The sequence below is a fragment of the Paroedura picta genome, chromosome 10 (genome assembly GCF_049243985.1).
Source record: "Paroedura picta isolate Pp20150507F chromosome 10, Ppicta_v3.0, whole genome shotgun sequence".
Taxonomy (NCBI): Eukaryota; Metazoa; Chordata; class Lepidosauria; order Squamata; family Gekkonidae; genus Paroedura; species Paroedura picta.
The window spans coordinates 43,724,771-43,738,073 of record NC_135378.1 but is presented as its reverse complement, the minus strand read 5'-3'; the positions used below and the strand labels follow the sequence as shown (position 1 = coordinate 43,738,073).

Genomic DNA, 13,303 nt, shown 5'->3' with positions numbered 1-13,303 from the left:
ATCTAAGTCTACATAGCTTTTGACCTACCAAGCCAAACACAGTTTGTATGGACTACTCTTCAAGCTTCTATCCTGGTACTGCAAAAACAGAATTGCCTGCACCTGTCAAACCACAGTACATTACAAATTACTTTTGCTGGTACATTTTCCTGTGCAGACAGGAAAATGTTAGCAATTAAAAAGGAACTGTTAATGGGCCTGCCTTATATATTTAAAACCTACCTTCAAGGAATTTTGCACACAGAATCCATCTCTACAGAGATTCCTGAAAGCACTGAAGAGAGCACAAGGCTGTTGGCTGTATTTCATTACTATATTGTATGAACTGAGAGTTCCCCTTGTACACACAAGTTCAAAATATCAGTCCATAATACCATTAGAGAACATTAGAGTTTATTTGCCATGGTAAATCCTATTAAGGAATCCCTAGATTTCCTGAAATACAATTTGAACTCCACTGCCTTCTAAAGCTGCACTTTAAGCCCAAGACAGGGGTGGGAGGAAATTGTCATAAAAGTGGCGAATATGGTTATGGTCCTTTCCCTCCCAGTAAGATATGCTTGTTTAGAAAAAAAAAGTTTTATTTATCACAAATGGAAACTACATCAGTTTAATGAAACAATACTTCACTGTACAGATTTCATTGTATATCACACTGCAAGATGGTCAACATATTCTTTTCTTCTGTCAGCTAAATGAGCTTCAATAATTTCTGCAAACAGGGTCCTCTTCAGCAAATTGTAAGCAAGGGGCAGCAACTGGCCAACAATCTTGTGGAAATACTGCAAATGATTTTAAAGACAAGTTATAATTGACAACTCTTCCCCAAAAGCAGTTAATATACATCTATATTTGTATCTAGAGTTTCATATAAAAAACCTGTGGTTTCTTAATTACAAAAACACCATTTTAAGAAGTGCTGAGTTACTCTCATGTTCTCCAGTTCATGTATAGCCTTTCTGAAGCTACTTCCTTTCACTTGTGACTATTATATGAAATTATACGAAAAGTAACTGAAGACTGCGACACAGTCATACTAAAGAAGGCGCAGGAAAAAAGTGTGTAACTTACATGAGACCCATAGCAGAAGAGATCTATTCCCAGTTCATATCCCATTCCATAGTCACATTCATCATTAGCAAACTGAACAAAAGTCAGCATTTCCTGAATAGGAGCAAAGGCTTTCAGTCTCTGCTCATCGTTAGGAGCATCTACAATGGCTTTACAAATTCTTTTAAGACTACCTGCAGATAAAAAGAAAGTCACATATAGGAACTCATTGTCCTATACATAGTGTAGCCGTTATTGGATATGAAGAATACAAAGAATGCTAAAAGAAGAAAATTGATTCATCTGAAATGCACTGGATCTCCAAAAAGACATATGAAATCTAGATCAGGTCAAACTTGAATTCTCCCCTAGAAGCTAAAATGACTAACCCAAGGCTACTGTACTTTGCTTACACGAGAAGATTCACTGAAAAAGACAATTATGCAACAAAAAGTTGAAGACAATAGGAAAAGAGCTAGCATGAGTTGGATTCAAAGAAGTAAGCCATGGCCCTCACTTTGCAAGGCCTGAGCAAAACCATTATAACAGGATATTTCTGAGGTCACTAATTCAGAAAGTCCATATGTCAGAAGCAACTAGGTGGCATGTAATGCACAAGGAGAGAAAGGGAGAGGGGAGATTTTCAGGACAATATCACGGATAAACACACGTTCTGTCAATTTTGTGATATCTAAAAAGTTAACAATTTTATTGTTGGCTCTACTTTTCAAGCCACAGTAAACTAGTTAGCATAAGGTGCCATGGTACTGTTTGCTTTTATCAAGTGAGAGAACACTTAATAGTATGATTAGTTGTTTTATGCTGATTTATGACATTAAATAAAAGAGCCTCTTGTGGCGCAGAGTGGTAAGGCAGCCGTCTGAAAGCTTTGCCCATAAGGCTGGGAGTTCAATCCCAGCAGCCGGCTCAAGGTTGACTCAGCCTTCCATCCTTCCGAGGTCGGTAAAATGAGTACCCAGCTTGCTGGGGGGTAAACGGTCATGACTGGGGAAGGCACTGGCAAACCACCCCGTATTGAGTCTGCCATGAAAACGCTAGAGGGCGTCACCCCAAGGGTCAGACATGACTCGGTGCTTGCACAGGGGATACCTTTACCTTTACCTTTATGACATTAAAATACTGTTTTCACAGCTTTTTAAAAGATTTAACTTTAGTAAAATACCTACCTTTAATAGCAACAATCTATTTTTGTTTTTGTGGATTGGGCAGTATAAAATTCCAAACAAACAAATAAAATGAAAAACTGATGACACACTTAAGTTACAAGTGTATATTTCTTCAAGGATATGTTAACTAAAGCAGTAACTATGCAATTCTATCGCATCCTTTTTTCTTTTTACCCACAAGTCACAACCCCATAGTTTTCAAGGCAAGAGATATTCAGAGATGGTTTACCACTGCCTAAATTTGTATGGCAACTCCGGTATTCCTGGGTGGTCTCCCATTAAATACTGACCAGGACCAACTGTGCTTAGTTTCCAAGATCTGACCAGATCTATGTAGTCCAGGCAACCCAGATTAGGGCCACACCTTTCTAATTCTGAATCCATTTACATCAACTGGATTAGAGGGGCGTAACTCTATTTAGCACTGCATAATTTCTGTCAGGGGAGGGGCAGAATTCCCAACATTAGTTTACCATTTGTTTCTGGAAGCTCTCTGTATCCAACACCATTCTTATCTACGGGAACCACCAGACCAGCTCCATGAAAAGACTTTGTCACTACCTGTGTCGAAAAAGAAAGAGGCAGACTAGTGTGACTGCTATGTAATATCCTTAAACTTCTATTACGACACCACAGCCAAAACTTCACTAAAATATTAATTTTGGATACAGTAACTTTTCTAGACTGCTATATTAAACTGATTAACTACCTGCAACTATGGAAACACAGTAAACTGGTTGCTATCGTTTCTTAGCCAAAACCATCATTTTTAGAGAGATGAAAAAGGTTCCTAACTGTTCCAAGAATTACTAAGCTCACTTTTCAAATGCCATCCCTATGAACTAGAAGCTGTGGCACTCCTGTTGTCTCCCCGACTGGCCAAGCAGCATCATGTGTAGCAAATATGTACCATGTTATGAGCTGCATGTATCTTGTTATGATCACCTTGATGGTTGTTGAAGCAGCAGTTGGCTCCCTTACTTGCAGTACTGAACAGCTAGTTCGACCATCTTCTCTTTAGACTGCTTATGCTGTAACCAATAAATTTGGCCTAGGTGTCTATAACCAAGCATAGTTTTCAACTTGAGTCACAATCTATCCTGTTCTGATTTGGTCCTCTGTAAGATTTGTGGTGCCTTCTATATCTTCAAAGCTAGTGTTTTCTGTTCTACCACTACTTCGTTCATCTTTAAGATACAAAACTACAGGCTCTCTACCTTTAAGACAGTTTTATAACTGAACGGGTTTTTTTTTAATGTAATACCAATAAACTGATGCCACTAAGAAAATGCTTCTCTGTCCTGAATGTGGGCCCTGTAGCTCTTAAAATATGTAGGGCCAAGCAACACTTTGCATTTCATGCCTGTTTCCAAATAATGTTCAAACTGCCTGAATTTTTTAAAGGACATTTGCCCCACAAAGAGCCAGCTTGGTGTAGCAGTTAAGAGCGGCAGCTTCTAATCTGATGAGCTGAGTTTGATTCCCCTCTCCTCCACACACAGCCAGCTGGGTGACTTTGGGCTCCTCACAGCCCTGGTAGTGATGCTCTCACAGAACAGTAACTTCAGGGTTAGGGCGCCTGTTGTGGGGTGAGGAAGGGAAGCCAATTGTAAGTTTATTTAAGACTCCTGATTGATAAAAGCAGGATATAAAAACCAAGGGCCATTTCGCACGGGGATCTTTGTTGCAAATTGGTCACTGAATGAAAAATCGCCATTTAAAATAGTGGAATTCGTCGTTTTGCATACCTGGCTTTGTAGTGGAATCAGTTGCGTTTTTTAGCGTTTCCCACAGGCTTCCGGTCTCGGCAGAAATCGCTAGAAAGGAAGCGCTATTGCCAAGCTCGTCCCGCCCCTGGCCGTCAAGCAGCCAATGGGCAGCCGTTAGCATGCTCCCAAACAGCCCCTTTCCCTTTAAGAAAGGTTTTTAAAAAAAAAAACACACCCATTGTAACGAATCTGAGTAGATTCGTTGCAATGGAGAGACCCATCCAGCTGCCTGGGGTGTTTGAGCTGTAGTTTGATTGTTTGATCGTTAAGACGCTGGCTCCGTTTGATTGTTGGATCGTTAACACGCTGGCTCCGAGTGAAAAAAAAAAAATCCCCCCCCCTCTCACGGCCCGATTTTCGGCTGAATGGAATGTGTGAAACTGAAGGTCACTTAGTGACTGAAGGGGAGGGACTGAAGCCGGGGAAGCCTCTGTTTGAGCTGTCATTTGATCGTGGCCATGGAGTGGGAAAAAAAAATCCCCCCTCCCCCCCCCCCCACGGGCGCGATTTTCAGCCGAAACAGTGTGAAAAATAAAGGGAAAATACATCAGCAAACGGGCTTCTGCGGGCTTCTTGTGCTTAGTGACTAAACTGCTCTGAGGAGGGACTGCAGCCTGGGAAGCCTCACTGGCTAAACCGAGGCTCGCCGGTGCATTGATCTCCACTCGCTCGGGGAAAAAAAAATGGCGATCGCTTCGCCGGAAGTTTGGAGGAGAGAGCCAGGGGGAGGGACTTTGAAGAACCCACAACAATGGTAACGCACAGGTCTTTATCGCTATTGTTGCAGATTGGTTGCAGGAGTGTATCGCTATCCGGAGGGTGAATCCACTTTTCTGGATTCCCCTGAAAGCGCCACAACGAAGCGCTTTTTGCTGATTGGTTTCAGGATTGTTGCAGATTGTCTACGACGTCGTGGGTTATGGCAAATTAGTAGCGTTTCCAATTAGCAACCATTGTGCTATTTTGAAGCCGTGCGAAATGGCCCCAACTCTTCTTCATCCTAAAATGTGATTGCATGGTTGGCACATTTCATAGGTTTGCCTTGGATTGTGAATTTGTAAAATCTAGTGTCACAAAAAGTCTGTATTAGAACTAGCTGAATTCTTAAGTGTTTTTTTGGGATTACAGTGTGAGAAGTATTTTTTTTCCACAAGTGAATATAAAAATAAATCATACTTTCTTATCTCGCTGTTTCATCATCACTGTTTTTTGCTCCAGCGAATAACCCATTTTTTTAGCTGTGTCAGTTAGTTTTTCATCTATCACTTTCAAAATGTCACTTTTCTTTTTATCTGGCAATTCCTTAAGCTTTCTGGACAAAAATAATCTGAAATAAAAGAAAACTCATTACACTAAGCATTCATACCAAATGGTCCATATTTCTGAATGGTTTTTCTGAATGGTTTTCTGAGCCAGTAGTTGGAAATGGATATACAATGTTCATTACTCATCCACTTTAGATAATACACAAAAACAGAAACCCACAAGGTTACAAATATTGTCTGAAATCAAAACTCTCAGTATATATTTTCATATTAAAGTTTAGTTCAAGATCCAAAATATTTTCTACAAAAAAATCCTAGTAATATTACATAACCTGAAGTTGAATACTACATAGCTTCAGCTGAAAATACTCAAACTATATCAACCAAGTGTTTGGGAATTATTTTAGAAATTAGAGAGGGAAAATTACATGGGATCAAATGGTGCTGAACAGCTGTACCAGAATATCTGGCACACAAGAGAAATATCCAGATTAGAAATTCTGATGACAAACCTAGGAGTGGAATGGGAGCAGTTCCTCAATGATGTCTACGCATTCACAGATTTGATCAACACAGAGGCCTTCCTTCCCCCAACCAAATCCCATTATGTAAATGCTTTCCCATATATGGGGAGACAAGATACACCATTTGCACATATTTCACCTTAATCTAAAAGGGGAATATAGCATGGTTTTTAGCTAAACAGGTGACCACAGGCAGAAAGTTTAAACTGCCCATCAGCTTTGCAGCCTCTGTTATATTTCATTAAAAAAACAGTAAAATCTTTTGGCAAAGTTTCCCTGTTTTGCTTGTTTGGTCAAGAAAGTGTCTTATATCCTACGAAGAATATGCACTGACAGAATGGAACTTTCTTGCTTCTTCTCTCCTGTAGCAGCCTGGAAAGCTCCCTGAATTCCTGTTCCTGGGGAACTCAAAAAAATTGCATCCCGTGAGTGCATATCCCTCTCTGCGTGCTGAAATACTCCACAAGTTCTATGCCTATTTTTTTTGTAAGTTTAGGGTGAAAGTATTAAACCTTACTTTACAGCAGCAAATATATTGTCACCAACTTGAGAAATCATGCAGCCTTTCTTGGCTTCGTTTTCTCCAACCCACACTGGCAATTCATCTGGCATGTCCCTATTAAAAATAATATGCATAGAGAAAGTTCAGAAATGTATCAGCTGAACCTACCTTAACTTATTACATCAGCATTTGTCAGGTGTTTTGTAGAGTCAAACACAGAAGGCTCAATCCCATGACTTCTTTCTGCTAAGTGAAGTCTTCCAACAGAGTCATGGAATCCAATCCAGTACATTTTTCTGTCAAACCCAGTGTAATTGAAGAAGTAGTAGATGGTCCCGTATTTCTCTGAGACAGAAAAGTCTCTTAAATTCTAATAATACAGTAGAAAAGAGCAAGTCAGGTAGCACCTTAAAGACTAACAAAACTTGTGGGTGGGTATGAGCTTTCATAAGTCACTGACTCATGAAAGCTCAAACCATATCTTTAAGGCACTCTTTTCTACTGCTACAGGCAGACTAACACAGCTACCCATCTTGATCTAGTTATGCAATTAGAAATTCTCCTTTTTAAAAAACTTTGCTTTTAGGTTCAGGAAAACCATGATCCAGGCAAGACGGAAAGATTAAAATGAACTTAATCAACTAAACAGAATATCTCCAAAATTTTAATTCAAACAGAAACAAATTACTGTATCAGCTATCCATTTTACCAACTAGCAATACTTCATTTTTCCACAATAAAAGAAGCCCAGGAAATCTTAACATTTATCTTACATGTTTTCATACTTTTTTATTAAAAAAAATTAACTACAAAAATCATATTTTCCCTCTCTTAGTAGCTTGCTGTAAATAATAACATGGAATTAGAAAGAAGACACATCAGAAAAGTTAATTCAAGCTTATTTGGAAATTCCAAGTTAGACTTTGGTATAGCATATGAGGATCATCCACTTCTATGGGAAGTATATTTTGATTAGACTGAGATCGGTGACATATTACAGAACAAATAATTGATACAAGACTCTTTGATGTAATGTATTTGACATACTTTTTTCTAAATGTACTTGTTATAGTATACAATTTTGTTGGATTCTTATCACATGATCATATTGATTTACATAAGAAAGTAGACTACTTAGCTATAGAACATAATGGGTGACTTTCTTTCAGCCTAACCTTTTTTATGAAGTTTCTGTAGAAAAAATATCAGGAAAGGTGACTTCCCTAAAATCCTTTGAGAGGTAGAATAAAAATATGATAAATAATACATTCTGGTGTCATATTTTCACAAGAAAATTACTTGAAAAATGTCACTTGAGTGGCAGAAGAATGAATTTTCAACTTCACATTTAATTCAAGAATACATACATGAAAAGTAAGAATAATTGCTGTATGACAGAATTACAGATAAACTCCCAAATTAATTTCTCACCTAAAATATCCCACATGATATTGCATCTTGCTGTCCCCAGTAAGTATAGTCTGGAATTCAGGAGGATCATAAAAAAATCTCCAGTGAAGGTTGAAGTTCACATCTCTTTGTTGATTTGTCTTTTTGTGTTTTCCAGCAAGAATATCATATGGTCCAACTAGCTGAAGTCCAATGGTTGACTGAAGTGCATCTACAAAAACAACAAAACAACACATTGTTCCTTGATAAGAAATATTTGAGTGAAAAACCATTACCAACTGGACTAAAAAAATCTTCAATGTAGAAAACTGTCACTCTCCACTGCTTTATAATCTCAAGGTTTATTTCTGTTTTCTCAATCCACAATCAGTGTTCAGAATATCAGTAGAAAATGTCAGGGATACATGAATGACCTCTACCTCAATTATTAAGTTCCTGGACAAAAATATTACTGAAAACAGAATAAAGATATTCTCAGTAGAACAGTGGAAAAAACAGTATTGTATCTGCAGCATGTGCTGCATAAAAGTCTTCCATTCTTACTATTCCCTCATACCACAAACCATGGAAATATCATGAAAATAAATGTCTCTGATTCTTCCATATATTATAAGAGTGTGAGACTGGAGACAGAAATAAATTTTCAGCCCCACTTGTGAGCCTTCAGGGAGGGTGGTATATAAATGTGAAAAACAAATAATAAATAAATAAATTTGGATTTTAATTTTAAACAATTGGAAACACTTACTGCTTAAGAGGCTGTTTGGTGTAGTGGTTAGGAGTGCGGACTTCTAATCTGGCATGGCGGGTTTGATTCCGCACTCCCCCACATGCAGCCAGCTGAGTGACCCTGGGCTCGCCACGGCACTGATAAAGCTGTTCTGACCGAGCAGTGATATCAGGGCTCTCTCAGCCTCACCCACCTCACAGGGTGTCTGTTGCGGGGAGAGGAAAGGGAAGGCGACTGTAAGCCGCTTTGAGCCTCCTTCGGGAGAGAAAAGCAGCATCTAAGAACCAGCTCTTCTTCTTCTTCTTCTTATCATTACTTACTAGGCTTGGTATAAGATTAAAGTTTCCAGTTTTTAAAACCCACCACATGGCTCATCAGGATCCAGCTCCTCACAAAACTTCCAGAAATGGTAGAAATCTTCAGGCATTTTGAGGCGATAACAAGTTTCTACTTCATGGCACAGATAACTGGGGATGTCTGTTTCGCTAGACCGTCTCTTCTTTTTGTCCTTAGTTTTTTCACACTGCCATCAAAAAATAAATCAACTATGTTTGTATAATTCCATGCTCTGGGAAGCTGCAAACTCCAAAAACAAATTACTTTAAATAACTACTAGTCAGGTGTTTCTGCAGAGAGAGAGTTCGTACCAAGACACACACTGTCAAAATTACATAGCACATCCTAAGATTGGGGGAGGGGGGGGGGAGAGCTGAAAGGCAGCTTGATATTTTATCCCTGCCCATCCCCTAAGAGAACTGAATAGAAGTTCATTAACTACTTCTAGCATTGAATTAAAGAACTCAAAAGCAGTAACCATATAAATATGCAATCAAGACCGACCTCTTACTAAACTTATTCACCCGAGTAGCCAGGAAGAAAAGCTCGAGCTCAAAACGAGGTGGGGAAAGCACTCTGTACATGCTCAAAGGGATGTTTTGTATCATGGCACAACCATCCAGGAGAAACTAGGCACGGGTGTGCGGGTGCCCGCATGACAGGGCAGCCCGAGGCTTATCCTAACTCAAACCTTTGACGAAGAAAGGGTGGCGCGGGTACCTGCTGGAGCCCCTGCACAGCCGCGCGGGATCTCCGCTTCCCACCTCCGGTCATTTTGCTTCCCGCCGCCACCTCCGCAGCAACCGCAACATCCCGCCTGCGGCTGCGCCGAGAGTCGCCAGGGCCGCGTGACGTCATCGCGCAAAAGGGCAACCATAGAGACGGAACTCAGCTTCCCTTACCTCGCCGCTATGGGGGAAAGCGAGCGGCCCCGTCCCTTTAGTGCCCTCACGCCTCTCCCTTGACTGGCCGGGAGGAAGGGGAGGGGCTTCTGACGCGTCCCTAAAACAGTTGTGGAGCGCCTTGCTCCGGGATCGCCAGGCCGTATTTTCATGGGCCGTATTTTCCTTCGTGTTACAAGTGAGCCCCTTGTCTGTCCTTTTCCCGCGCCACTGTTTACTTGAATGCGAGTTAACTTATAATGCCTTCTGTGTTACTGTAAGCCGCGCTCAGTTTCTGAAGATCGGGCGGAATCTAAATTCCAAAATAAGCAACGTTTTGAGCGTGGCCCAGCGCCACTTGACTTTGCCGTTTCCCTAGATGGGGCCACAGGCTTTCCCTGTAGGTGAGGAGTGGAGGAACCTGCTGTCGCCTCTGGGCGTTTAGGAACGTGAGCTCGGGAACCGAAACTCAGATCCGAGATCCGTGTCCGGGATTTGCTTGCAGTTTATCCGTGACCGGACTAAAGGTCCAATTATGGGGATCTGTTAATGGCCAGTCGTGCATTTTGGCGGGAGTCGTGAATGTGCATATAAGTTTTATTTATTTATTACATTTGTAGACCGCTGCTCTCGGCCCAGCCAGCTCGTGGCGGTTTACATTACAATAAGGACAAAATTAAAATAAATTTTAAAAAGTTCTCCAGTAACTGTGTTGAGTATTTTCTGGTTCCAATAAAGTTGTTGGAGCAGTCTCTTACTGAACCCACGAATTTAATATCTGCCCCTTGGTGTTCCTGTGGCAATGCCCATGCGTACTAAGAGTTTATTTCTACATTGGGACAAGGGGCCTAGGCCAGTGTGCTGTTTTCTTACTACTTCTGTGGTCTTAAATTTGTTTCCAAGAAATCCCCAGTCATGAACAGGCTTTATTCCCAAATATGCCCTTTTAGATTTGATTCTACATATTTTAATCAATGTTGGCTGAGAAAAAATAATTGTCATTTCAATTTCTTCACCATCAAATCTTTCAGAGTGAGGTGCTGCTGGTAGTTCATTGATGGCAACAATCTGGTAGGTTATCGGCACAAATCTTGTGTCCACCCATCACTAATTGCATCCCCTTTGCATTGTAGCTGGTAGTTTTGAAAATGTTCAACTGTCAGTTGTTTATTTTGTAAAAATCTCATGCTGCCTCTCAAGAGACTTGTTTGAGGTTTCTCTCAAGGAAAAACAATCACATAAAACCATAAGAACCTAAATTATTAATATTAAAACCAAGCCACTTCCTGATACAGCACACATAATTCCTAGTGGAATCTGTATAGGATCTTTGTTGCCATGATCATTGGAAGAACCTATCAATCTCTACCACTTAGCGCTGAGATGTCACTACTGGGGTTCCTTTGTCAGAACCCTGGAATAAAGTCAAAAATTTATAGGCACTGGGTTTCAGTTTGCCAAAGCATAAGACCAAACTAATAACGATCAAATTCTGTGGAGTTATTTTTTTAAGTCATTTTACAGCTAATTCTGTGGGTTACAATTTTTGAAAAAATACTAAAAACCTAGATTTTTAAAATCATAACAGGTTTGACCCAAGAATTCCAATTATCACTATTATCTTCATTTCCTTGCGGGTAGAGGATAAGAGGAAATGGCTTGACTGAGGAGTGAGTCCTTGGTAGAGGTGAAATTTGAACTGGGAAGCTGCTGTATGATAGCCTGCTGTACCAATAAAGATCCAGACACTATTCATCTTCCAGGACTGAGAAATGCAGTTAAGTTTTCTTCTGAAGAAGTGTGCATGCACAAAAAAGCTTACATCTTATATAAAACGTTGTTGGTCTTAAAGGTACCACTACATTTAAACTTCATTCTTCTAAAAGCCGCTGAATTCACTTCTGTAAATGTTCCACTTAAGAGGTATGCCATATTTACACAAAAGGAAGGCACCTTTTTTCCAATGTGTACTGTTTAGAAAAAGATAACTTAAATTTGCATACAAGTTTATGCAAAGTTGTGTGGTTGTGCTCCATCAGCATGGCAATTATAAAAATAAGAGCTGTTTTTCATACCCCACTTTTCACTACCTGAAGGAGTCCCAAAGCTGCTTACCAACTCCTTTCCCTTCCTCTTCCCACAGCAGAAACCCTCTGAGGTAGATGAGGCTGACAAAACTCTTAAGAGATCACCTAACAGAACTGTCACTAGCCCAAGGTCACCCAGCTGACTGCATGTGGAGGAGTGGGGAATCAAACCTGGTTCCCCAGATTAGAGTCCACCACCAAACTAGCTCGCAAGTTGTTTCATAGCATCCAAAGTATTGCAATGGCTGCCTGTCCCTTCTCTCCCAAAGATTGGGCCTTAGACTGGCTTTCTCAACCAGGGTTTCTTGATGGTCCTGGATGGGTGCCCTGAATGGGTGGGAGTTAATAAATGTTTAATATATTTTTTAAAAATTGCCAAACATTTATTGGGGGATATGACCATATATGGTCATGTTGACCCACCCACCCCTCCCAAAACGGCCAATGGGCCTGGAGGAGGTACAAAAGGGAGGGGTCCCGGGTGGGTGCAAACACAGCTATGCTTCTGAACTATATTCTGCATGATTGCACCACTTCTGGGAGTTCTCAGATCCTGAAGAATGTTTCAAGGGTTTTTCGATGGTAAAAAAAATTGAGAAATGCTGCCTTGGAGAGTTCTTTCTCAACTTCCGTAGCCTGGAAGGAACTTGAATGTTTTTATATATTTTCCTAAATGGCATGATCTGGGTAGCCAAGATCATTTAATACGGGTAAAATGGAAAATACTATACATCCATTCATGTCACCAGCACAGTATATAGTATTTTATCTTTCTGAAGAAGCAAACTGTAGTATCTGAAAATGAGTTTTGTATTACTGATTCTGGAGTTCCTTTATATTAATTTTGAATCTAACAGGATTCTGGGAGACAAAAACCCTTACGATAATTCAGATTGTACAGTTTAAGCTTTTGTAAAATATTTTGTTCTCTATTGACAGTCATGTGATATTTTTTTAATGACCATCCATGTCCATGTTGTATTTTTGTTACTAGAGTACATCAAATTACTGTTAATGATTATCATGCAGATATATTAATTTAAATTTCTACTATATTTTTGCCACAAGAGGGAGCCATTGAAATTCTTGCAGAATTGTCATCATCATCAACCTTAATAAAGCACTATTTTCTTAAGTGTAAATAAACATATTCTGTTAACAAATTAATCAACTCATCTCTGTGTTATGTTTAATATGTATCGCTATGCATAGGTACCAGTCTTCTAAACTGGAATGGGTGGTGTTTAGATATATTCTTACAGACATTTACTTGCTTTTTTCATATAAGAGTAAGAACAAAAGAAGCAATATGGTAATGATTTTTGTTTTTATTTCATTTTTAATATCTGCTCGCTAAGGAGATTACTCTTTAATTAAAAAAAATAACATAACAGCCTATGGCACATTTGGAGTCCCTTTATATGGATATGGATTTTACAGAATAGATTTTATTTTATTTGCTTGATGCAAGGTTTCTGTCTTCTGTTTAGCCATCCATATGTTTCTCCATTGCTTCAGCACTTTCATTTGAACAAAATGGGATGGAGAACAAAGATGGTCAT

At 39.7% G+C, this 13,303-nt stretch overlaps 1 protein-coding gene and 1 long non-coding RNA gene across 4 annotated transcripts; one reads left to right on the top strand and one right to left on the bottom strand.

Annotated features, from left to right (window-relative positions):
* Positions 1 to 560: 560 nt before the first annotated feature.
* Positions 561 to 9,689, bottom strand: HPF1 (histone PARylation factor 1). Of its 3 annotated transcripts, none has more exons than XM_077353626.1 (8): positions 9,465 to 9,686; positions 8,801 to 8,960; positions 7,729 to 7,918; positions 6,313 to 6,411; positions 5,183 to 5,333; positions 2,711 to 2,798; positions 1,072 to 1,244; positions 561 to 782 (listed from the first exon to the last, which is right to left on the bottom strand). In XM_077353626.1, exons 1-8 carry the CDS (start codon positions 9,648 to 9,650, stop codon positions 651 to 653), a joined length of 1,179 nt encoding a protein of 392 aa, XP_077209741.1. In that variant the 5' UTR covers positions 9,651 to 9,686; the 3' UTR covers positions 561 to 650. The 3 variants fall into 3 exon arrangements, with proteins under 3 accessions (XP_077209741.1, XP_077209742.1, XP_077209743.1); XM_077353627.1 differs by having other exon boundaries at positions 9,494 to 9,684; XM_077353628.1 differs by lacking the exon at positions 1,072 to 1,244 and having other exon boundaries at positions 9,465 to 9,689.
* On the top strand, positions 9,640 to 12,908 carry LOC143845335 (uncharacterized). The gene is made up of 3 exons (XR_013234367.1): positions 9,640 to 10,058; positions 10,686 to 10,729; positions 11,296 to 12,908. It is a non-coding gene; the product is annotated as an uncharacterized LOC143845335 (long non-coding RNA).
* Positions 12,909 to 13,303: the final 395 nt, after the last annotated feature.